This window comes from Saccopteryx leptura, chromosome 12, assembly GCF_036850995.1.
Source record: "Saccopteryx leptura isolate mSacLep1 chromosome 12, mSacLep1_pri_phased_curated, whole genome shotgun sequence".
Taxonomy (NCBI): domain Eukaryota; kingdom Metazoa; phylum Chordata; class Mammalia; order Chiroptera; family Emballonuridae; genus Saccopteryx; species Saccopteryx leptura.
The window spans coordinates 10399349-10425306 of NC_089514.1; the positions used below are offsets into that span (position 1 = coordinate 10399349).

General features: G+C 46.4%; 1 protein-coding gene across 12 annotated transcripts in view; it reads left to right on the plus strand.

The window, feature by feature from the left end:
* PDE1C (phosphodiesterase 1C) overlaps nt 1–24497 on the plus strand; it is a 436629-nt gene extending 412132 nt beyond the window's left edge. For 10 of the 12 annotated variants that reach the window (XM_066354394.1, XM_066354395.1, XM_066354396.1 and 7 more), the window contains 2 exons: nt 9653–9721; nt 24064–24497. In XM_066354394.1, the coding sequence (XP_066210491.1) occupies nt 9653–9721; nt 24064–24233 (239 nt within the window). In that variant the 3' untranslated portion in view covers nt 24234–24497. Of the gene's footprint in view, nt 1–9652; nt 9722–15548; nt 15797–24063 lie in introns of those variants that run through there. The other 2 variants (XM_066354399.1, XM_066354398.1) reach the window with 2 other exon arrangements.
* Nucleotides 24498–25958: the final 1461 nt, after the last annotated feature.

The following is a 25958-nucleotide window of genomic DNA, read 5'->3' on the forward strand; positions in this document are numbered from 1 at the left end:
TTCTTGGAGCTTTTAAAGACTTATTTGAAAATATCTGACAGGATCCCAAGAAGGGCCTGGTATATACTTAAACAATAAAACGGTATCTAAAGATTGCTGAGCCAGAGAATCATCTAGTACACCTATTCACTTCATTTACAAAATTAAAGCCATGATACTGCATGTCCCACCTGGAGCCATGCGTTTAGTTAATGCGAGAAATAAAAAGTAAAGAGTGGATGAAGGGACGGAGACTAACTCAGTGATCCATATTTTGGGAGTAAAGACACTGGTCTTTTTGTATCACTTCTGCCGTGGATCACCTTTCTTTAGATAGATAATAAAATATATATTTTCTCCTATTCTTAACATTTGATCAGAGACCTACTTACATGATAAGAACTACTTCTTTTTTTTTTTTTTTTTTTTTTTCATTTTTCTGAAGCTGGAAACAGGGAGAGACAGTCAGACAGACTCCCGCATGCGCCCGACTGGGATCCACCCGGCACGCCCACCAGGGGGCGATGCTCTGCCCATCCTGGGCGTCGCCATGTTGCGACCAGAGCCACTCTAGCGCCTGAGGCAGAGGCCACAGAACCATCCCCAGCGCCCGGGCCATCTTTGCTCCAATGGAGCCTTGGCTGCGGGAAGGGAAGAGAGAGTCAGAGAGGAAAGCGCGGCGGAGGGGTGGAGAAGCAAATGGGTGCTTCTCCTGTGTGCCCTGGCCGGGAATCGAACCCGGGTCCCCCGCACGCCAGGCCGACGCTCTACCACTGAGCCAACCGGCCAGGGCTAAGAACTACTTCTTAACATTCCCCATGGAATATGGGGGAAAACAAAAGAAGTAGAAATATCTTTTTCTGATAGATAGAGAAGAGTCTGAGATTAAAGCCTATGTGTATAGTATTATGTCCCAATTAAAGGGACGTAGGGAATCCAGGAACATATTTTTTTTGCAATTGGAAACTTCATTCTAATCCCAAGATCCCCAGAGTTTCCACCAGGAACTGCCGTGGGTTCACCACAACGCCGGGCACCCAGCCTTCAGGGGGCGCATGGTCCAGCGGAATCCCACTGTCTACTTGTGAGCACAAACTAAGGCTACATAGACCTGAAAATGTATCCAGCATCTTCCGTCTGCCCGGCGTGTCACTCAACGCTTGTGTTCTCAGTCTGTGCGAATAGACCCTCGTGACACAAGTAGCTTTCTGTCCGGGGTGGAAAATTACAGGTCATTTGGGGAAAATTGTCAAGAGGCAAGTTTATGAAAAGATTTAAAAACACACACACACACACACACACACACACACACACACACACACACACACACAAAAACTGTTCCATGACCTTTGGATTTAAGAAAAACAACAAAATAAAACAGGATTTACCTGAAAATGCTCTTCCAAACCAGTGTTTCTGAAATACCAGAGGATTAATTATCATTCAGGTTGAAACATTTGAAAGCCCCAAATGGACTCTGTCGGAGCGAGGAGGAGATTCTCTCTGTGCAGCGTGGGGGACGCTGCTGCCCAGTTTTGCTTGGCCGGTGTCGTGGTCGGTCTAGCACTGAACCACGGCCAGGCTGGTCACTAAAGAACAGCATGTTGCAATTACGATGTGATATTGGATTTTACGTGTGAGTAAGTGGAAAGTAATGCTTGTCATTCATCAACACCGATGCATGATCCAAGTCCCTATTATCACTCAGAAAATGAACTTAATGGGAAAAATTGTACTGATCAGCACACTATTTCGGTGAACTGTTCCCTCGAGAACCAAGAGGCGCATGAGCTGCCAAGTTCAGGTTTCAGTCGCCCAGGTTTCTTCTCATCAGAGACGCTGATGGGCACAGAGGAGACTCTCGAATTAGGATGAAAACAGCCAGCTAGGACATTGGACGGAGTTCATCTGATAAGTGAATTCGGGTCCCGGGAGGTGAGAAAACTGAGAGTGCTCCTCCAGACATTCTCATTGGACATTTTTACAAGACCGGATGCGCTGCCTGGAAAGTCGGCAATGAGCAAGAATTGCTTTCTTTGAAAGAACGTACTGTTTTTACGTAAAACGAGTGGGGTGCCGTGGGAAGCCTGGACTGAAACGTTCATGAAAATAATTTAAACGCTATTAATTTCTGGTTATTTAATGAATGCTGTCCCCTACCCCCCAGCCTCGTTCGTTTTTCTTTAAAATATCAGCAGATGTGTTGGGAATGAATTTACATTTGTGTCTGGCGTCTGTGCCCAAGTGGAAATGAATTGAACACTAGCAAAGGCTGGCTTCCCTGGATGAACGTGGACCCAGCCTCGACGTCGGTCCTCGGAACCAGGAGAAGCAAAGGTCCCTTCTGCTCATTCAGAGCGCACTGACTCAGTCTCCCCAGGGGAGACCTCTCCGTCTCCGTGGGTAAATGCGGGCCGCAGCAGGCGGGCCAGCGTCCTTGTGGAGGCTCTCAGCCTTGTCAGCGTCAGCCAACCATTCCTGAACCTCACCCGTGTGTCTCCGTGGGAGCTGGCTTCTGCACCTGCAGGGGTGATTCTCGTTCATGTGGCGGTACAGGATGACGCATTTAAATAAAGCCCGTGAAAACCAACAGCTTTGCAGTGGCACATTGTTGTATAGTCTTTACTTCTCTGCCATGATCTGTCTTGGGGTAGGGATTCAGGTACTAGTGTCCTTGGCCTCTAGGTATATGTGTGATGGCTCAGACATGTAGTCACACACCGGAAGACATAGATCTATAGTAAAGACCACAGGTATTGACCAGTAACTGATTCTTGAGGTAGAACTGTAGAGTATACATTTTCCTTTTTTTTTTTTTCTGGCTTTGATGATATTTTTATAACGGTTTTATATGCTGTAAAAAAAAAAACATTTTTAAAAAATATTTGCTATTTTCATTTGTAGAGCTCGGTTAGGATTTTATCAGCTCAGGCGCCCCTTGGATAGCCAGATCGCTCCCCTCACCTAATTTAAGAGTCCTTTTTCTTTTTTTCATAGCCTTTCTTTCCTTTCTCCCTTCTTCTCTTCTCACGCTTCTACCTTTAGGCAGATCCCTTCTTTTGCCCTTGGCCAGGAAAGCCATTCTGCTTGCGGTATTGATTTGCACAGGGGAACACAAGGAGGTGGGGAAAGAAACAAACACATCTTGTTCGGTGTAATCCACATGAAGGCCCATTGGCTGACAAGGGGAGGGAGGAGTAGACCAGGAGGAGGGGACAGATGGGGAAAAGGAAGCAGGAAAAGGGGAAACCCCCACGGGAACTCGGTGGCCCAAAGCAAGGTGAGTCACTTCGAGGCTGATGTAACGTTATCTTCCTCTGTGGACAGCAAGGTTTTTTGCTGTTCCGGGGTTTTCTCCTCTCTGGGCTCTCAGCATCGGCGTGTACCCCCTCCTAACAAAGGCACTGGCCATCTGCGAGTGGGTGACTCAGCTCACCGCCTCAGCCTTGGGTTTTGCTGGCGTTCAGCTGGGTTTGTGGGAGCTGTCTGGATTTCGTATCAGAATGCTTAACAGGATCCAAAAGAGGGAGGCAGGCAGAAACAAAACCCCAGGCCTCCGTTCCAGCCGTGCCAAGTGGATAGCTCTTTGGAGGAAGAAGGAAGGGATTTCTGGATGCGTTCTCAGAATGCTCTTCCAAAAGGGAAGATGGTGACGTGGACTTCTCTCTATTTTACGGCAGTGAGGGAACACACTTCCGTGACGTGAAATATGTTCCAAGTAGTTAAAAGGCAGGTTGCAATTTGCATTTATATATTGAAGGGCAAGAGAGTGGCCATCCACTCTAAAGAAGAATGTTTTGTTCCCAAGGATGCTGGTTTGTAGTGAAACCAACTATTCAGATGCCATAGCATTACATCTCCAAATGCAAAAATAAATCATAGGGATTCGTGTAAAACAGAGCATGCTAAACAGCTCTCGATAAATGATGTGTTTCTTGTAAATCTTTATTGCACAGATGAGGCTGACAGGTCCTCGTTGTATAATTTCCCATCATCAACCAGTAATGAATAAGTACTTGTATGTTCTTCTGATTACCAAATAAAAACAATGAGTTAACCTCTCGACTGGAACTTGAAAAATGAAAAGGCTGCTTGTTGTTTTAATGTTTCTCATTGTTCTCTATGTCCCATCCCAGATATGGGGCTGTACAAACTTAATCCTTCTCATTCGTATTCCTCCAAACACTATGTAATACCCAGGTACCGAGGGCTCTGGTGCACACGCTGTGTATATATACACAGTGTATCGTGCATGTCTCATATGATCTTTTGTGAGGTGAGTGGGTTATCAGAAGCTCCTTAGAGGCATAAGAAATGTCAGCGTTCATGGAATTAGACTGGCTTCCATATGTTCACCTTTCTTCTGAGTGCCATGATATTATGATTTTATAGTTCTCCCATGCTAGTTTTTGAATTCTAGACATTTTTTTTTCTTGCTCCTTTTCTTGAAAAGTCTACCTGTGAAATAAGGAGTCTGAGTAGGGAAAGAACCTTACCTGTGCTTATGGGCACACAAGTGGTTTACAAACTGACCGGCTTGCCTCCTTCAGACCACCACTGATAGGGAGACCCCTAGTGGTGATGGTGTGTATTACACAAATACTACCCTCTCTGGGCGACATGGTGTTGACCCTGTTCACTGGATTGTTACTCTGACAAATGGGATTGTGATGTTCCCTCAAAGCAACTGTGCTTGCCATGCATTAAGATACATTTTTACAGTTTTTTGTTGCCTGACCTGTGGTGGTGCAGTGGATAAAGCGTCAACCTGGAATGCTGAGGTTGCCAGTCTGAAACCCTGGGCTTGTCTGGTCAAGGCACATGTGGGAGTTGATGCTTCCTGCTCCTCCACCTTCTCTCTCTCTCTCTCTCCCTTATCTAAAATGAATAAAAATATTTTCTTTCCAAAAGAAAAAACACTACTTGTTTTGAAAAATATCAAGAAGTATGATAAAATTAAAATCAGTTGTATTACCCCATCCAAAGCTAATTCACTGTCAGATCTTTACAGTATTTCCTTATGGTCTTTTGCTATGCAGTTTTACACAATCAAGCCCATACAGTACAGTATAGTTAATTTTGTATTATGATATTTTTCTCCATATAACATTAGCTTGTTAGCACTGTCTCATTAAAAAAAAACAAAAACAAACCTCTTTATTAATGTAATTTCAATAGCAACATAATATTTCGTTTTGTGACTCTAGCACAGTTTACTCAACCACCTCTCTTTTGGACAATTACGTTAGGCACTGTCATTTCTGACAATTGTAAATAGCGTGCGTCACAATGGAGCTCTTTGTACGTAAGGCTTTGTCGACTTTCTGAATATCTCCACTGGAAAAAAATTCTTAGATGTACCATTACTGGGTCAGAATTATACTGTGAATATTTTTTCAGACCTCTCCTTCTTATGCCCAATTCCAAAACACACTCCAATATCAGAACAGCCATCTTTAAGCCGCACACAATGTCGCACGTCTGAATAGCCCTTGTGGTTTTGACCCTTGTCCTCTGTGCTGATAGAGATCACGTCACACAAAAGCAAGGGTAGAACTGATGGTGGTTTAATCGTAGAGGAAAAGCACTCCTCACGACTGCCTATGCCATTCTGACTTGTGTACGGTTGGCAGACGGCTCTTCGGGAAGCACCAGCGGGTTGGAAGCCCTCCGCACTCGCAGCCATTCCACCACCCTAAGCAGACCGTGGTCTCTGGAGGCTGTTGTGTTGCGGCTGTAAAGGGTCAGAAATGACGACTTGTTCTGAGGCCGCAGGCAATGGCTTGATGATGTCCGCCACACCCCAAGTGGAAGGTAGACATGTTGGTAGATTGCTTAGCAGTAGTGATCAAAGCTGGTGAATATCACTCAGGCCGGCACTGTGATATGGATACAGGGAGGGGTTGAAGATGCCCTACGGTAGGCTGACAGACAATTTTCCTACTTTAGTCTTTCAGTAGCCATCTCTGCCAGTGGGTTCGGGGCCGTTATAACAACATTGCTGTTGTTGGGGTGTTACTAACAATGACGCATGGTCTCCAGGGCTCTTAAATCACACCCTTTCCCAGCAGGCTTGGGCTTGGCGGTGCAACCCCATTGGGCAAAAGGGAAATTACTTGAGGTTAAGCTGCAAATCACTGGCGTTTGTTGAGTGCTAACCGCACGTCCAGAGCCAGCCTTGCTTGTCATTCCCGTCACTGTCCTCTCTTCCAGAGCCCTGACGACTTGCATGTCATTCCCGTCACTGTCCTCTCTTCCAGAGCCCTGACGACTTGCATGTCATTCCCGTCACTGTCCTCTCTTCCAGAGCCCTGACAACTTGCATGTCATTCCCGTCACTGTCCTCTCTTCCAGAGCCCTGACGACTTGCATGTCATTCCCGTCACTGTCCTCCTTTCCAGAGCCCTGACGACTTGCATGTCATTCCCGTCACTGTCCTCTTTTCCAGAGCCCTGACGACTTGCTTGTCATTCCCGTCACTGTCCTCTTTTCCAGAGCCCTGACGACTTGCTTGTCATTCCCGTCACTGTCCTCTCTTCCAGAGCCCTGACGACTTGCATGTCATTCCCGTCACTGTCCTCTCTTCCAGAGCCCTGACGACTTGCATGTCATTCCCGTCACTGTCCTCTCTTCCAGAGCCCTGACGACTTGCATGTCATTCCCGTCACTGTCCTCTCTTCCAGGGCCCTGACGACTTGCATGTCATTCCCGTCACTGTCCTCTCTTCCAGAACCCTGACGACTTGCATGTCATTTCCGTCACTGTCCTCTCTTCCAGAGCCCTGACGACTTGCATGTCATTCCCGTCACTGTCCTCTCTTCCAGAGCCCTGACGACTTGCATGTCATTTCCGTCACTGTCCTCTCTTCCAGAGCCCTGACGACTTGCTTGTTATTTCCGTCACTGTCCTCTTTTCCAGAGCCCTGACGACTTGCTTGTTATTTCCGTCACTGTCCTCTCTTCCAGAACCCTGACGACTTGCATGTCATTCCCGTCACTGTCCTCTCTTCCAGAACCCTGACGACTTGCATGTCATTCCCGTCACTGTCCTCTCTTCCAGAGCCCTGACGACTTGCATGTCATTCCCGTCACTGTCCTCTCTTCCAGAGCCCTGACGACTTGCATGTCATTCCCGTCACTGTCCTCTCTTCCAGGGCCCTGACGACTTGCATGTCATTCCCGTCACTGTCCTCTCTTCCAGAGCCCTGACGACTTGCATGCATTGCCCTTTGGCCGAACCAGCCAAGGACATTCATTTGAAATATCTGAAAGCTATTCATCTGTCAAAAGATACTTCCGGTCCCACAAGCTGCGGTGATGACATTCCTGCCCCGAGCTGACTGGGTTGTTTACTCTTTGGACATTCATATGCCGTGGGTCAAGGACGATGTAATTCATGACCTTGAAATGCTTTTCTCCCAAAAATGACATATTAGATACACACCCCCCCACACACACACAATCTTTCTTTTGACTGTAAACTAAATAACAAACACTACATTGTACTGCACAGTTGGACAAGCATTTTCACATTGTGTACTTGACCCTCACAATTACATCCCAAAATTGATGTTTTTAGCTGACACACTGATGTAGTTGTTTATTCATTTTCATTTTACCGATCTCATTTGTAAAATGTTTCAGAATTTTAAGTCACTTATGTTGAACCAATTGAAAAATGTTACGGAAGCAGAATAAGGCCGCAGCCGCTGAGCGAGGGTGGACTGCGCAGCCCCGGGGCGCAGCCCTGGGCACATGTCTGTATGCCGTGGTGCAGGCTGGGAGGCCTCCCAGTTCCCAGCGTGAGGTCATAAATTAGATCCGAGTTTCCTGGAAACCCAAATAAAAATGAAAAGAAAGCATTTGCAGAATTCACATCACTCCATGAGGACAATGCTCACCAGTTGTTCAGAAGAAAGAACGCTTCCCTGACGCCCTGATCTGCCTTCTGAGTGTGGTGCTTTTTACCCAGGAACTTTTAAAATGCCCAAGCCTGGGCCCCTCCCCAACCAGTTAAAACAGCCTTTCTCGGGGGAGGTCCTGGGTATCAGCAGATTTTCTTTAAAACTCCCCTAGGTGCTTCTACTGTGTAGCCAGGATTGAAAAGCACTGACAGTGAGTTCCAAGTCAACTCACGGAGATCTACACTAAATCCCAGGGGGAGTTCTGGGTGTCCCGGGGCCAGGGCCGCCTGAAACAGCTGAGCCGGCTGGAAGCTGGTCTGGACATGCATCTTCCAGCTCCGGTTCTGATGTTTGCCTGGGGAATGGAGCAAGGACAGGCGGAGGGTTTTAGAAATGGGAACTGAGCTAAGGTGAGTGTTATTCTCAACGCGTGGAACTTTGAGTACCGTGGTTGGTAATTCAGTGGTTGCGGAGCGGAAAATGATTTCAAGAGCACAAGCTCAGTGATCTGGGAGCCGGTGGGACTCAGAACCTAATCACCCCCCCCCCCCCCCCCCCCGCCATGGTCCACGGTGCCTCTCCAGGGTCTGGAGAAATCATAGACAGGTTTACTTCTGCATCTCTGCCTGCTACCTGCCCATGACTCACGATTAGGAAAGGCGCTGATGGGCTCTCGCCTTTCCTGATATACTGGGCATGTCGTCAAGCATACAGAGAACATCACACCATTTCCAGAAGACTTGCTGGTCTATTTTTCCATGGATCCACCACCCTCAGAGCCTTCTGCTTCACTCAGTGTCTACGAAGAAGGTACCAAGAGGATAAAAAGCTGCCGCATGGAAAAGCCACCATGTATATCCATAGTAGGTGACTAAAAAAATTGCACCAAGCATTTCTATAAAAACAGGTGGTCACCCCGAAAGCATGTGGGCACTGGGTGATTTGCTCACACAGGCAATATTACATTTGACCTCCGCTTCCTGAGAGTGTTCCGCAAAGCAGGATGCCGTGTTTCCCCATAGTTAGACGAGGAGAAGGACATTTCTATCACACGAGGTTTTCCAAGCCTGCCTGAAGTCCAGAACCAGCTGAGACACTCGGGAAGCATCCCGGCTCCTCTGGCCCTTCCAGAAATGCTGGCTCATTGGTGCTTGGTTGGCATGATCATCTGGTTTGGTTTTCCTTTTTGTTAAAATAATTGCTCCATGGTTTTCTTAGCCTTGGTCCAATCTGGGATGACCAAGCTGGAAGAAAAACCTAGAAATCAAGTTAATGTACTTGATGTCCAATGGCGAGTAAAGGGACAAAGCAGAGATGAACCCATGATTCCTGGCTTGTAAAGTCAGAGCTCTCCCCTCCGCAGCAGGATTTTTTTGCCCTGGGGCCACGTTAAAATCCTCTAGCTGTAACAGGACCAATGCTGGAGCTCCACTTGGGTACTCTGAAAATGGAGGCACTCAGGCAACTGCATGTGGAGCGTTTCCCTGGAGATTCTAAGATGCAGCCCTGCTCAGTGCTGTGTTGGCCCCTGACATTTCAACCTGTCAACCAGGAGGCTGAGAATGACCTCGTGCACAGGTGTAAAGGCTGTTCTCCTGGATTTTCTGGACCATGGAATAAGTGTTGCTCTTACAACCTCACCCAATCTCCTTCTAAACGTTTCCAGACCCAACTTTTTGGATCATTTGATAACATCTCAGATAAGTATTCACCTGTCTGGAAGTCTGCCCACGGTCCTACTTTTGCTTACCCTCTTTTTCTTCTTTGCAGGTACGAAGAAGCATTCTCATGGCTCCCCTGGCCTCAGCACCAGCTCCACAAGTCGCCTCACCTTGCCAGGTGAGTAGATGGCATTGTGCCGTGGTTTTAGTGTGACCACAGACAACAGAGAGAACCTCTTCCTCAGGGGTTGCGTTTAACAGTTGATAAACTGGGAGCCTGGCCCCTTATTTCTCCAGTCTCCTCCCCGTGATTAGAGAGCCTCTGTCATCCATCTACATCTGTGAAGTTCCTACAGGAATGGCCATAATATATCCATCTGTGGTTCCCAGGCTCTTCTTGCCGATGGAAAGAATAGAATCTTGTTCTTCCTTAATGTTCATCTGGGCATGTTTTGGAAGTATTCCTTTGAGAGACAGATGGTGCAGGGAAATATGAGTATGAGCCTTTGGTGAGAGAGACTTGGGTTCAAATCCCACCTCAGCCATATTCCAATTGGGTAAGCTCACTATACTTACGTCGCTTCTTGCTTACGACTTAAGTATAGTTCTCATAGTGGGGGTGCTCACAGCTCACCTCTACCTTGGGAAATGTGGAAGTCATGCACAATCTATGTTGGGTCCCGTCTGATATTGGCAGGAAATTTTAAGCATTCATGATGATTCTGTATAACCACTATTTTATCAGCGGGACCCCTATTGGTCATTCTGTCTCTTTGCTGTGGCTTACGTTCTCTACCACAATTTGATTTTTACAAGTAGAGCTTGCAAAAACACGATTGTTTGGGGTAGGGGGGCAGGGGAAGAGAAGTTATAAAAGGCAAGGATAAATATAGTAGAAAAATAATAAATTATAAGGAAAAATGTTGCCAATGCTACCCCTCAGAGATAACCAAGGTTACCTTCCCTTCTGGTCTTTATTAGGTACTTTTTTCCTAGAGTGGGATTATACTCTACATGAAATTTTATTTCATCACTTTTAAAATTTACCATTACATTATGAGGTGTCCCCTCGTGCTATTAAATATTTTTAAAATATTTTAGTGCTTGACTAACATTTCATATGATTAATTTATACTACAGTTATATGCGGATTTTTGACTGTGTGGGAAGTGGGCGCCACTAACCCTGGTGTTGTTCAAGGGTTGACAGTATATCCATTGATATTTTGCCATTAGTGTAGCTTGCATTTTTGTTATTCTGAATAACTTCACAGTCTTGTGCATAAATCTTTCTATGGATTGAGGACAGATTCCTATATATAGGATTATTAGCTCAAAGAATATGTACATATTTAGGTTTCTAACACATGATAGTCAAAGGAATTTCCAGAAAGGTGGTATGATTTTATACTTTCAGTGATGAGCAGGGGTAGTCAACCTTTTTATACCTATCACCCACTTTTGTATCTCTCTGTTAGTAGTAAAATTTTTTAACCGCCCACTGGTTCCACAGTAATGGTGATTTATAAAGTAGGGAAGTCACTTTACTTTATAAAATTTATAAAGCAGAGTTACAGCAAGTTAAAGCATATAATAATAATTACTTACCAAGTACTTTATGTTGGATTTTCACTAAGTTTGGCAGAATTAATCTTTATAAAACAACTTACTATAGTTAAATCTATCTTTTTATTTATACTTTGGTTGCTCTGCTACTGCCCACCATGAAAGCTGGAACGCCCTCTAGTGGGCGGTAGGGACTAGGTTGACTACCACTAGTGATGAGTTTGCCATTTCGTTGTGTTCTTGCTAACACTAACATTAATACTTCATCAATTTGATGAGAAAAAAATTATTTCCATATTTGGTTTGTATTATTTTATCTTTTTAAAAAAATATTTTCTTTTTTGTGTGACAGAGATAGAGAGAGAGACAGAGAGAGGAACAGAAAGGGACAGACAGGAAGGGAGAGAAATGAGAAGCATCAATTCTTCATTGTGGTACTTAGTTGTTCATTGATTGCTTTCTCATATGTGCCTTGACAGGGATGGGGGGCTATAGCTGAGTGAATGACCCCTTATTCAAGCCAGTGACCTTGGGCTCAAGCCAGCAACCTTGGACTTCAAGCCAGTGACCTTTGGGCTCAAGCCAATGACCTGGCACTCAAGCTGGTGAGCCCATGCTCTAGCTGGATGAGCCCGTGCTCAAGTTGGCAACCCTGGGGTTTTGAACCTAGATCCTCTGCATCCCAGTCCGACACTCTATCCACTGTGCCACCGCCTAGTCAGGCAAGAAATTAATTTCTAATGTTATCTTTTGCATTTCTTCTTTGGGGAATATTTGATCCATTCTGAGAGGGACAGTGTCTTGCATTTTTGGCCCCTGAAATAGGAATATTTTGCGGTCAGTGGTGTGTTATAATATAATTAGCATTTTTTTCTTAGTTGTGCATGAAATAATAGTTTACTTTATAATCTTAGCTTTGATGAAATCTAATCTACATTTCTCTGACTTTTCAACCTCAACTTCTATTGCTTCCTCTCCCCAACAACCAGTCTCAGTGTCTACTGAGTAGGCCTTGGACTTGCTTGCCTCTGTCACTCTGCCTGAAACACTACTTAGCCTTCTCTCCCCTGGTTAATTTCTTTTCTTTCCAGTGCCACCAAATCATCTAGATTGAATTAATATTTACCTGTAATGATTTGTTTATAGGTCCCTTTACCTAGTGATAGGTGGCCTTTTCAGGGGCGGGGACTGTCTTACTCTTTGCCCCAGTGCCTGCCAAGGTGACAAGCTGTGTTGGGTGCTCACTGATGCTGACAAGGCTGGGTGCGTGCGGGTGTATGCATGGGCACTATTTTCATTTATGACTATATAGAAGACAGCCGTCCTCAGAAAGAAGGCTCATTGTCAAGGTTGAATTTGCACCAGCTTATACTAACTTGCTTTTTAGTGTCAAGTCAACCTTTCTCTGTAGTCTCTGGAGGCCCCTTTCATCCTGTCCCTGCATGTGGTTAATGTGCCCTTTCGACTGGAGCCATTAGGAGGAAAACAGTGCTACATCAAGTGACTCCAGTGTGGAGTGATGGTGTTTGCTCTTCTGTGGAAGGTCGTAACATTGCGAGGTCAGGCGGATCTCTGACATCATCCCGGGCCTCTGCAAGAAAAGGCAGAGCCGACCTGGCTCCTGTCGGCTGCCTGTTGGCCACGCTGGATTTCCAAGGCCTCTGAGTCGGAGTCTCAGCCGCCTGGTTGTTCCTTGGCTTTAGTCGGGCGGTCTAAACTGGCCCCAAATTGAGTGTCTTAGGTTCCAAGTTCTGACCACTCCGAAGCCTGCAGAGGTGGAGTGGGGAGGTCTCATGCCTGGTCCAGCAGTCGCCCTCCACCTCCTGTGTCACAATGGCCAGCTCTCTTGCTTCCTCCGGTCTCAGAAACACCACATGGTCTCTCCCTCTGACTCAGATGCCTCCACCTGTTTGTGCTGGCTCTCAGACAATTAAAAATACCCTGTTTAAAGATACTCAGAAAGCCAAATGGAGGAATAATAATCCTTAAAAAAAAAGAAAGTAAAATTGTGCAGAAACAATAGAGATATGCAAAACAAGCAATTCAAAATTTTTAACTTAAAAAATAAAACAAAATATATAACCACTGGAATTTTAAGAGAGAAAGAAAAACTCAAGGTGGACCATGGCTGAAAAGAGAATTAATGTTGGAAAAATGGTCCTTAGGACTTTATGCCAAACACATCATAGACAGGGACCATATCACAAATGAAAGAGCATATACCATAAAATAAGACATAGGGATCCATCTTCGTGACCTTGGATTAGGCAGTGATTTCTTAGATATGACAGACACTTAAGGCCCAAGCAATCAAAACAACAACAAAAATAGATAACACAACTTTATTAAAATTAAAAACATTTGTTCTTCAAAGGACACTACCAAGAAAGTGGAAAGAAAATCCACAGAAGGGAGGAAGATATTTGGAAATCATGAATTAGATAAGGATCTAGAATCGAGAATACAGAAAGAATTCTTACAACTCATTTAATAAAAGACAAATAACCCAATCAACAGAAGGAAGAAAGGAAGAAAAAGAAGCAAGGACTAAAGAATGATTACAAAATTAGTAAAATCAAGTTCAAAACAAAAATCAAATTAGATCATAGAGTCAATTCCAAAAATACTAGTTATAATAATCATTTCAAATGGCTTAAACTCTGGTATTAAAATGCAGAGATTATATGATTAGATGAAAAATCCAAAATCCAGCTCTATCCTGCTTTTCAGAGACACACTTAAAGACACACACACACACACACACACACACACACAGAAAATTTGCTGATGTATGGCAAAAAAAAGTCTGTGCAAAATATAAAGCTAGTTTTTGAGAAAAAGTTGTCTGTTTTAACATCTGTGTAACAGCCTATTATACTGATATGCCACAAGATACTTATAATCATTGATGGTTGTTTTCTATTTTTTTTTTTTTTTTTTGCTATTACAAACAATGCTTAACATAATGTTGAAGAAGAAAAGCGAGTTGCAACAAGATATATTCCATCTAGCACAATTTATATTATCTTTTTAAAAAAACCAAAAACATTAGCTATTTTAGGGATGCATACAAATGCAATAGTTGAATGAATATAGACCCAGAAACAATGAACACCAAATTGTGGATTATGTTTTGGGAGGCACTAAAGTAAAGAATCATGGAAGGGTATGCAACTCATTTTGTGATATTTAATCTCTTTAATTTTTTGAATATGCAAAATGTTAAGATTTGATTAAACTGTATTGAGAGTACATGGGTGTTATGTTATTTATTTACATTTTTGTGAAAGAGACAGAGAGAGACAAAGAGAAGGACAGATAGGGACAGACAGGAGGGGAGATAGATAAGAAGCATCAATTCTTCGTTGCGGCACCTTAGGCGTTCATTGATTGCTTTCTCATATGTGCCTTGACCGCGGGCCTTCAGCAGACCGAGTAACCCCTTGCTCAAGCCAGAAACCTTGGGTCCAAGCTGGTGAGCCTTGCTCAAACCAGATGAGCCCGTGCTCAAACTGGTGACCTTGGGGTTTCGAACCTAGGTCTTCTGCATCCCAGTCCAACACTATCCACTGCGCCACCGCCTGGTCAGGCTGTTATTGTTTGAACTTTTCTGTAGGCTCAAAATATATGTAATAAAGAATTTTTTTAAGCGAAAAATCTATGGCTGTCTAACAAGACAGCTTTGATTGGCTTGATCTATGTAGACATGATTTCAGAAAAATCGAATGCTCTTTCTAACCCATTGAGAGACATGAGTGTTGCGTATCCAGATATACAGACAGATCTGTAAATCACATGCTTCAAACCAGAAACTACCAGAGACCGCGTCATTAAAGAACAGCTTGTGTGTGGTTTCTAAAACGACCCCAGAGGTCCTCCCGGAGCTCCAGCCCCAGAAAACTGTTCCGGGGACAATCACCTTGCATCCTTGCGTGTCTTTGGCCAAGTGACTCTTGTATGATCAAGTCATAGCACCTGCAGCCAATCTTTTTCTAGCGCCAACTTCAGCTGTGCCCTATGAGGTTGGTGAACCCAATCACGCTCCACGCGGGGGCGTAGATGATGGCGAGCTGAGGAAGTGTTGTGTGGCTCTCGCTGGAGGAGCGGTCCCGAGCTTCCCCTCCACTTACAGTCGTGACGGCTACTGATGGAGACTAGTCAGTGACTTACTGCTGAGCAGAGTGCCCCGGGTGCCTCGGTCACGCCCCTTTCCTGAGGCGCCCCTTAGATGGCAAGGTACGCACCGCACCGCAGTCGCTGATGCAGATGTTCCCTCCCCGCTCTGCGCGCGCAGTGCTGGCATGCGCCCTAGTGTTGCAGTAGATGCGGCTCTGCTTCCAGTCTCCGCCGCCCCCCTCCCCCCCCCCCCAATGTAGAAAGCGTTTGTGTGGTGCGGGTGCCATCCGGCTTGCAATGACATTGTTGTGTGTCCTGTTCTAGGAGACTACGGCTAAAACGTCCATCGGGAGGATTCCTGAGAAGAGAACTGACCAGCTCTGAGGTCTGAAGACATTTTAGAAAGTTTATATTTTCCTTCACCAAAACTAAATATTGTGAGCATTGTAAGTTACTGGAGTGCTTAGCCTCAAAAATGGTAACTTCTGATCTCCCTAATACAGGTTTTATTTTCCTTTTCATAATAAATATGATATGTATTGCACAGCTATTAAATATCAGGGACAACACTAGATTCTTAACACGTATTATTTATTATCTCATTTTCATCATCACGGCTACTCTTAAGGAAGGTGCTACAATCTCCAGTTCCCAGACAAGGAAACTGAGACATACCGTATTTTTTGCTCCATGAGACGCATCCCCCTCCCCCTCATCCCTTCAAAAGTGGAGGGGAAAATGCCCATGCATCTTATGGAGGGAAAAATACGGTAATCAAATGCACAGCCTGCCCAACATTAGCAGCCTCTGCTCTGAGTTTCTTGGCCAGCAGGTAAAGGCTGATGTCAGATTGGCCACACTGTCTGTCTTTCACACTTGGACTCTGCCTTGGCATTCGATCAGTTACCCGTGGACCAATTTCAAGTACAGCTGCAGATGTGGAGGGCCCCGCGCAGTCTCTAAGTGAAGATTCCAATGAGCACTGTCTCTGTAATCGCCTTGTATCTTGAGTTGATGTTGACGGACGGCGGTTGTCATGTTGACCGTGGACGAGATGGAAGCTCATTTGCTATTTAGCACTTCCGGGACCTAGAACCCTGAAGCATGTTATCATCACAGGCTTTGTCTGGTCACTGTTGGTGTGAGTGAGGGACGCAGAGCTACGCCTTGTATTTGCCACCTTCATCTGTGTACGTGGAAAAAGTGCACACGGTGACGGGGAAAAGCCAGCAAATGACTTCGCTTGCGTGATCTCCACGATGCTTTCCCCCCCTTTGAAACGGCAGCGTATCGTGTCCTTGGTGCTCTCCTGGGCGAACACAATGAAAGCAAAAAAAAAAAAAAAACTTAATCAAGGTTAATCATCTTCTTGAAGGAGGCCTTTCTTATTCTTTTATTAGTGATTAAGATAATGATTTTATTAAATGAACTTATTAGTTATTAAATCACAGGGGCGCAGGGCCTTTAATAGGTAGCCGTTGTTCGGGTAAGAGGAGCCAGCCTTCCAGACTTTGCACCCCTTTGTGTGTGTGGGCGGGCGGGGGGAGGCTCGACAGCTGGGCCCTAGCGCCTCTCCATGTGGGGGGAGGACCTGCAGAAAGGGGCTGAGATGGTAGCATTTGTGTAAAACAAGGTACTCAGGCCTCAAACTTGAAATTCAAAGGCAAGGAACTTGCTGACATTCTTGAGCAAACACGGGCATCGAATCTAGGTCTTAAGGTGTTGCCCAACCAAGGGAGGAAAGTTGGGTTCTGTGGATTCCGGTCACCCTGGCCAGCTGGTGTGTATGCTCGGTGACTCATCTATTCTGTAGTGAATGGGGGTGTGTGTGTGTAGGTTACTGAGCGTGGTGTAGAGTAGTGTATTCATTACATTTTTCTCCACACCAAGTCTTAGCAGCATTGCGACTAAGCGACTGAGCTCTAGGGATGGAAATGTGCGTCGCACCCTGTGCCTGTCCTCATGAAGTTCAGAGCCAAGATTCATTACATACAGACACAAAGAAGAAGTATCTAAAAGACCAGGGAATCGGTTGCCAATGACAGTGACTCAAGGAATTACAGTGGCTCAGCAGATGCCCAGCCCCTATCAGCTGCCCCAAGCATCCCCTCGACATCGAAGTGTAAACTGACTTGTTTTGAAAACAAACTCGACACCTAAGCCAGTGGTTCTCAACCTGGCTACACGTTTTTCGAATCACTGGGCATTACAGACCCACAGATGCTTGGGCTCCACCTTAACATCACGGTTCCTTCAGAGACTCCTGTGGGGAGGGCTTGGGCATCAGTAAATCTTAAAGCTCCCCAGGTGATCGGATGTGCATCCAGGCTTGAGAACCGGGAGTGAAAGACCACAGCATCAGGAAGGTGAAGGGGGCTGCAAAGCGGTGCGGTTTATCCCCCCCCCCCCCGCCCCCCGGCCTGGAAATGCCGGTCGGCTCACCTTCCCTAGGAGGAGGTCCTGGTTTGGTTCAGCTGGTGCCCACTTTGCTCCTCCTCCGAGAGCCGGCTTCTCGTTCCGCCCGTGAGTTTAAAATATGGAACCGACCCGTGGATTATTTAGCATTCTCATTTTCTTGAGCTCCTGTCCTTCAAGAGCCAAAGTCTTTTAAAATGTAACTGATGGGGGCTTGTCATATGCCACCAGGGTTGAGAGTCACCCAGTTAAAAATTTTATCCTGGGTCCTGGCGCGCTCACCTGGCTTGGTTTGTGTGCAGTGGCCTCGTGTTTCTGAATACACACGCCTTCCAACCTGGCCTAGGTGTGGGAAGAGATAAGAGTGGGTATTTAAGAGACCTTTTAGCCAGAGCTGTTATCTAATTACCACCCAGACTGTAATGAGGAAGGGCCGTTTGCTTTTGCTTGAGGCGGGGGGGGTGGTGGTGGTGGTGGTGTTAAGATTAACGATTACTAATGAGGGTATTCAAGAATCCTGTCTATTCTACCACTATAGACTCAAATCTTGATAGGATCCACAAGGTACAATTTTACCTGGACTCTTTTAACTTATTTTGGTAGTTATTTAAACTCACTCTGAACTTTGGTCCAAAGTTATTTTGCGTTGGGGACTGGCGTCAAGACCGCTCGGATGTGGAGCAGGAGTCCAGACTTCCTGCGCGCCAGCTGCGTAGAAGTGGGCACCTTACTGTGGCTCTCGGCCTCGGTTTCCTCACCCAAACAGGCGGTACCAGTGCTCACCAGCTAGGATCGCAGTGAGGCTTAGAGGCCAGTTCAAGGTAAATGTTTCACATTGCGCCTAGTGCACAACACATGTCAGATATTACCATTTTTCTACCATGGCCGATCCTGACGCGAAATTCACAGGCTCAGTGCCCTGCTGTTTCCTCCCTGTGGAACTGGTGTTCACAGTCCTCTCCTTTACAGTTCAAAACTCATGGGTCATTTTTGTGCATTTTTATGAGGGCCCATTCCACAAGGAGACACTGATTTGAGAACTGGCATAAATGGCGGTGGGTTTTGTTCTTCAGGTAAAACACCTGAGAGGCGTTGAGTTTATCTTGTTAGGTTAGTGTGTGTGTGTGTGTGTGTGTGTGTTTTGTCAATTCAGACAGAAACTGTCTAGATGGAAGTCCAATATTACTTTTTTTTTTTTTTTGTATTTTTCTGAAGCTGGAAACGGGGAGAGACAGTCAGACAGACTCCCGCATGTGCCCGACTGGGATCCACCCGGCATGCCCACCAGGGGGCGATGCTCTGCCCACTAGGGGCATCGCTCTGTTGCGACCAGAGCCACTCCAGCGCCTGGGGCAGAGGCCAAGGAGCCATCCCCAGCGCCCGGGCCATCTTTGCTCCAATGGAGCCTCGCTGTGGGAGGGGAAAAGTGCCAATATTAGAATTTACTCAGAAGCTGAGAGTAAACCAGGTCACTACCCCGGGAGGAGGTGCCCTGCCATGGTCTAGAAATTCTCCATGTGACGTTGTCGTGGCCTCAGCGCGCTGGCTCAGAAGACCACGTTGCGATCGTAGGAGACTGGAGAGAAGTCTGAGTCAGACTGTGGTTTCACTCACGGGAATTACATGGGACGAGATTACACTGGGACGCGTGACCATTCTCTCTGGCCGGCTGTCACTCAGTGCCAAACACTGGGGTGCGCTGAATCAATGAGATCCATAGGCTATGGCAATGAATTGACCCAGTCTTTCTAAAAGTGTTTTCTGAAGAATTCTCTGTGAGTACTCCTGATGGGGTGGGGGTGGGGGTCCTTACCATGATAAAATCGAGGAAATCTACATGCTATCGGCTATTCTTCGTGATTCCTAATACACGTCTTCCCTATTTAGATCTCGGAGAAGCCTTGCTGTGAAAATGCTGGTTTAACTTCCACCCGGTTCAATTTGAGAAACTCCTCCCTCCCATATCTGTGACACTAACAACTTTATTGAAGGCACTTGGAGAAAGGGTAGACTAAACAAAGAATTTTGAAAACTTCATATTTCAAGACCTGAATCAACTTAACAGCCACCATTTTATATATGAATAAACCCCTATCTAGTTTCTGAAGGAGAATTCTATGTAGTAGTCTCTCCCTCTCAAACAATGTAGCCACCGCGCTCAGTGTTCTCAGAGAGAGAAAAGCAAAGGCAGGCTAGTGGAGGCAGCGGAAAGGGAGGAAGTCATAGACACCTGTGAGAGGAGTTGTGGTGTTTCTGAAAAAGATGAGATTCAAACAGACGAAGATGAAAACCCCTAAAAGAACATCTCTTTTATGAAAAACAAACATGGTGTGTAATTTTAAAATAAAGATGATGTTGTGTCTGTTTTTTATCTTGACCCGTTCTTTCCCTGCGCACGTGAGAAAGTCACAGCAATATTAATGATTTGGCCGACGGCAGGCTCTGCGCAGACATACGACTTGGTCGGAACTTCATTAGCTAGTTAGATCTTTTCCTCCAATTGCTCCAGGAGACGAGAGCAGAGTTTGTGAATGTGTCCCCAAGAGGAAAGGATGCCACTGGCTGATGATGACACATAGGGAGGGGAGGGGGTTTGATTCCCAGTTTGGGTCTTTCCAAAGGGTGGGGGGAGGATTGTAACGATGCCGCTGGCGTTCAGCTGTGGGATATGCCTAGTCTTTGAAGGCGAAGGGTCAGAACTCTTTCCAGAATGGTCTCGGGAAGGAAGGAGTCCTCGGGAGGCCATCCCAGCACCCCAGAGAGAGAAGTCCCCATGAAACTCAAGATGGCGCCCTCATCTCTGGCTTTTTCCCTGTGAGGGGGAAAAAAAATCACAGTCCCCTGCAGAGGGCAGAGACATTCAATGCATGCAAAACAGCACTTTTTGAATTTCCCCACATTTTGAGTGAGGGTGACATCAAGCACATAAGTATTTCCACAGTCTCGGCGGGGCGCCGATCGCTATCAGCGGGTTCAACTCTATTTGCGGTGACTCGGGGAGCAAGGAGAGCTTTTGTTCTGACAGTCAGAGTTCCAGCAAACGGTAAATGTTTCCCCATGCTGAGAGGTGGGAAATTCAATAATACTTTGGCTGGGTTCATGCTGAGTAGCAAAAATAAAACGAATGTGGAGAGGGCCTGGGATGCGGGTAGTACATCGGCTAGCCCAGGCATGGGCCACTGTCGGCTTTACTTGGGATGCCCTCTCCTGTCTCTGCCGCCGTCTCCGGGGTAACGGGACTGCTTTTACATGTGTGTTTTGCGCTGCAGTCCCTTGTTTACTCCAAGAAACAGAATTTAGCACTCTGAGATCTTCAAGACCTCTGTTCTTCTGCAGATACATACTTATGTCACAACCGGGCCATTTTGCTGAAGGTCCTGACCATGTATTAGCCTAACTCAAAAGGCAAAGTTGATGTAGGGGTATTGTGGGGCTTGTCGTAACAGAATCACTCATCATGCTTGGACACGTTTTCTTCTGTGTGCAAGTCGCAAGTTTCAGAGGGCGTTCCTAGAATGGACGCCCCTGGAGGGTAGGGATTTCTGTCTGTTTTGTTCATGGTCACGTTGGCAAGATACAGTAGGTGCTCTAAAAAGCCAGGGAACGGATCTCATGCTGCAGGCTGTCAGCTGTGCACTCAACCATGAGCCCTCTGAGGTGTCTAGGACTAAAGCCCAAAGTGAACTCAAGTCTTACTGGCTTTCTATTATGTGTGATTTTGTAGAATGGCTCTGATCTTTGATTCCCTAGAAGACGTTTTAGTAGTACGTTTCTTTGTAAAAAGTTGCGTCACTAAAACCTGATTGTTAGAAAGATTAGAAAGTGTGAACAACCAAAAAGAAATACAATAGCCATGTTTCTACTACTCAGAGATCATCACTGCCATGGTTGACATGTATGTTCTTATATGTTTTTCTAGTAATCAGGTTAGATCATCTGTATTGCTTTTTTCCTTTCACAATATTGCACAAACCTCTATTTTTATCGATAAGCATCTGCATTCTTTTCCATAGGATCACAGTAGTGTCTTTTAAGGTTGTCCTGGAACTTAGCCAATTTCCTGGGGTTGTACGTTGAAGTTGCTTCTAACCTTTGGTTTGGTCATAAGTGCCAGGCATTCTCCTGTTATTGGAAGAGATTGGCAAAGATGACTTTTCAAACAAAACCATCCCCCAGTCCCAGCCCTTCAAGCTCCCTGCGCCGCACACTCCTCTGCTGGCCCTTCAAGTGGGAGTTGGGCAGCTGCAGGGAGAGCAGGTGGTCAGACAGTGACTCAGCGTCAGTGACTCAGCATCGGTGACTCAGCACCCATCTTACCTTTCACCTAGTTATTTTAACCTCATCTGTTCCCGATGATCACTTACCTTGGTTTTTACCTCGGTTGCCCTTTCCATTGTCTCATTGACTAAACACGCTGCAGCTGCAGCCGGAAGCGGAAGAGGCGGGCTGGGGGCGGGCGCTGCAGCAGACGGGAGCGGAGGGAGGAAGAAGCGGTTGCCCTCCTCTGTGTGTGAGTCTGCAGGTTAGACGGTGGCCTTCGCTTATTATCTGAAGTCCCTACTTTATTCGGACTTCTTTGGCTGTTCCTGAGTGTCTTCTTTGATGGTTTTGAGGAATACCGGTCCCATGGTTTGTAGCACGTCCCTCAATTGTGACGCGGCTGATGCTTTTTTCATCGTTAGAACGGGGCGCTGCGTTGTTTGGGAGGAAGACCACGGAGGTAAAGTGTCATTTTCGTTCCAGAATGTCCATTTTCATCCTGTAGAAGCAAGGGTGTGTCCTTCCAACGTGACTTCGTGCTGTTGACGCTGACCTGGATCTCCCGGCCGGGGTGGTGTCTGTGGGACTTCTTCACTGTGAAGTGACTCTTCTGTCCCCTTTGTAGACTCCTCTCTGGAAGGATGCCACTAGGTCTGACACACACGCAAGTCTCCTCCTCCTTGAGGGAGATTTATCAATATATATTGTTTGGAATTTTGTTTTTGGCACTTTCTTATTTTTCTGAAACTAAAAGACGCCCCAGTTTCAGCTTGTATATTTCGCTCTGTCATCCTCGCATCGGCCCTTTCTGCAGGGAGCCCTGGTTTCCTTTATGGAAGAGGGGTTTGGGAAGCCAGGTTCTGGGTCCTAGTAATGCTTGTTGCCACCGAGGCTTGTAGGCTCTAAACTACTTCATTGCTTCTAGACCTTTTCAGCTAATAGAGCCAGGAAATGTGTGTGTGTGTGTCTCTCTCTGTGTGTATCCATCTATATCTACGCATCTATGTTAAATTAAACATGAATTCATTCCTGCCATTTGGGTCATTCTGGCCTCTGCCTTCAGCTTATTTACATATTCTTCTTCAGTAGTGAGAAAGCTGGCTCTTACCGCCGCCCACTCTTCCTGTCCCTAGTTGTTTAATTCTAGTAGTGGCCTAGGGCAGTGTTGTCATTGCTAACTAGCGCCCCCAAACAGCGCTGTCTGTACCAGCACTCAGTCCGTGCACAGCTCGGCTGGTCCTCAGTCCGCCAGAATGCAGAGTGCACCCACATCCTGTGCGATCAGGTCATTTCCTACATCTGTGCTGCAGCTGTTTTGTTACATTCTGCATTTCCTGCTGGGATCCCCAACCTCCTAAGTTATTTTTAAAATTTGCATACACTGAGGTTCAGTCTAGGTGCTGCAAACAAAGTTCTGTGGGTTTTGACAAATGCATGGCACACGTACCCACCCCTGCAGCACCGTGTGCAAACGTTTCACTGTCCTAAAGGTCCCTTGTGCCTCGCCTAGGTACCCCTCCCCCGCCCCTCCAACCCCTGGCTGTCACTGAACCTTTTATCACGTCTGCTGTTTTGCCCTTTCGGGAATGGGGTAGAAACAGAGTCCTGCAGTATGTAGCCTTCTCAGACCAGCTGCTTGCACTTAGCTACACGCATTTACGCTTCCTCCGCGTCTTTACGTGGCTTGACTGCTCTGTCCTTTTAACCACTGAGTAACAGTCCCCTGTATGAATGAATGTTCTGCAATGTGTTGTTTATCCGTGTAACTGGCGAGGGGCATCTCGTTTGCTTTCAGCCTTTGGCAGTTGTGAATAAACTTCTATATACCTCATGCAACCCTGAAAGCTTACGCCCTAAAGTGCTAAATATTGGTTGATGACACGGGTGGGCTCACCTCCTTACCCCCCCATCCGTCCCCTGGAAAAGGACTTGACATTCTGGGCTCATGACTGTCTAGCTCTAGGAGTTGCTCCTTCTTTAACGTCAACAGCCAAGGGGATGATGTGCTTATGGATCTATCTGCTTCACCTGTCTCACTGAGCTGCCCTGTGTGAGTTGCACTGTGTTTCCTGGTTTTGAAGAAAAGCCACAGGTGCAGGGGCTGAAGTTGTGCTGAGTCATTGCCCAGACTAATGGTTGTCTGTCTTCCTTTGCATGGCCCCAGTCATCAAGCCTCCTCTGCGTCCCTTTAAACGCCCTGCTTATGCGTCTAGCTCCTACGCACCGTCGGTCCCAAAGAAAATGGACGAGCACCCCGCAAGGTACAGGATGCTGGATCAGAGGATCAAGATGAAAAAGATTCAGAACATCTCACATAACTGGAACAGGAAATAGGTCGAGGGGAAGAGGGAGGGGGGAAGGGAGGCCCTGTCTCTGCCCCTCTCCCACACCCCTGTAGCTGGTGCAGCCCCGGGTCCAGCCCACCGGGGCAAAGTGAAGCCTGTCTGTGGTTTTCCCCTTTATCGTTCTATCGTAGACTCATCGGTCGCTGGGCTTGGGGGCTGATGCTGACCCCAGCAGCAAACCTGTAAGTGGGTTGTCTCATGCGGCTTTCATTGCTATCAATCTTGGCAAGTCTGAATCGGACCCAAATTAAAATAGTGCAACCTGTTCGGAAAAAATGAAACTCATTCCCCTTGATACTATTTTTATCCCGGGGAGTTGACTTGCTCCAGTAAGACTATTGGTTTAATAATCATTGCACTTTAAGAAATGCACTTTTTTTAAAATCATCTTTTCCAATTTTAAATGTAATACTTAATATGCAGAGAAGCGTCTACCTTTTAAAGCAAAGGCACTTGAAACAAAAGTGCTTCTGAATCTCAATGAAAGCAGTCTTAGAGGGGAGAAGCCGACAGGGTGGTGGTGGTGCTCATCGGTAGTTCTGAACGTGGGCTCCCCAAAGCTGATCCGAGGTCAGAGTCACGGCTCTTGCTTTGCTTCTGACTGCGTGCCTCCGGACCACTAGATGGCGTAAGGTCCTGTGCGTGTGTCTGCAGGGGACGCTCTTCGGCTGTGCTCCTCTAAGCCTAACTTTCACTCCCAATAGGCAGTACCAGAAACCAATGAGAAGCCCGTGGGTCCGAGATTGGAAGTTTGGGTTTATGGTCCTTTGGTCTTGTGGTCCTGGGATAGGAGGGGTGTGAAATGCTGGACCTCCTTGGAATTCCTCAATTGCAGATTTTTCTCCGTTAAGGTTGAAGGGGCCTTTAAGTGAAATTTCAGCTTCTCTTCCTGACGGACCACGTGTGCGAGGCCCCTTGGGGGCTTGACTGCTCTCACAGCTGTTGGTAGAACGGGAGTCTCCAGCCCACTTCTGTTCGCGGTGCTGTTTTTAGCCCGACGAGGTCTCTCCCAGAGTTTTTGCTTTGGGACTAAGTTCACAGAAATTGTCAGGCAAAGGCCAAGGCCAGAAATAGCTTTTGATCCCTGTGGGAAATGGTCTGATGCAGGGGAATTTGGGCAGTTCCGATCCCTGGTCCTGCCCTGCCCACAACGGTATAGTTTCAGGTCCTCAGTCTAATGGCATCATCATTGAAATAAGCTCAGTTTGCGTCAGTAGAAAGTGAGATTCCTAAAGCCCACTGTGCCTTTTGCAATGAAGATGAAGGATAAGGTGAATTCTGACTGCTGTAGCTGAGCCCAGACAGTAATAGGAGTCCGACAGGTGTAGTGATGCCGATTCCACGTCCTGGAGAAACTCTCCGGGACACCCCCCCCAACCCACTCATGTCCACCCCCACCCCCAGAAGAGGAGCTGTGCCCTGAGGCCACAGCCTTCGGGGCCTGATTGTAGAGGGTTTCTGTCCTTTATTCTCCCAGGTTTATTTCTAATCTACCCGTTAGTCACGTGAGGCAGCTGCAGAGTTTAGTGCCCATAATGCTGTTGAGCAGTTTATTTAAAGCAGGGGTCTCAAACTCGCGGCCCGCCCACCAATTTTGTGCGGCCCGCAGACTAATCAAACTTCGTGGATTAGTCTGCGGGCCGCACAAAATTGGTGGGCGGGCAGCATGCGGTGAGTTTGAGACCCCTGATTTAAAGTGTACTTTACAGCGGTA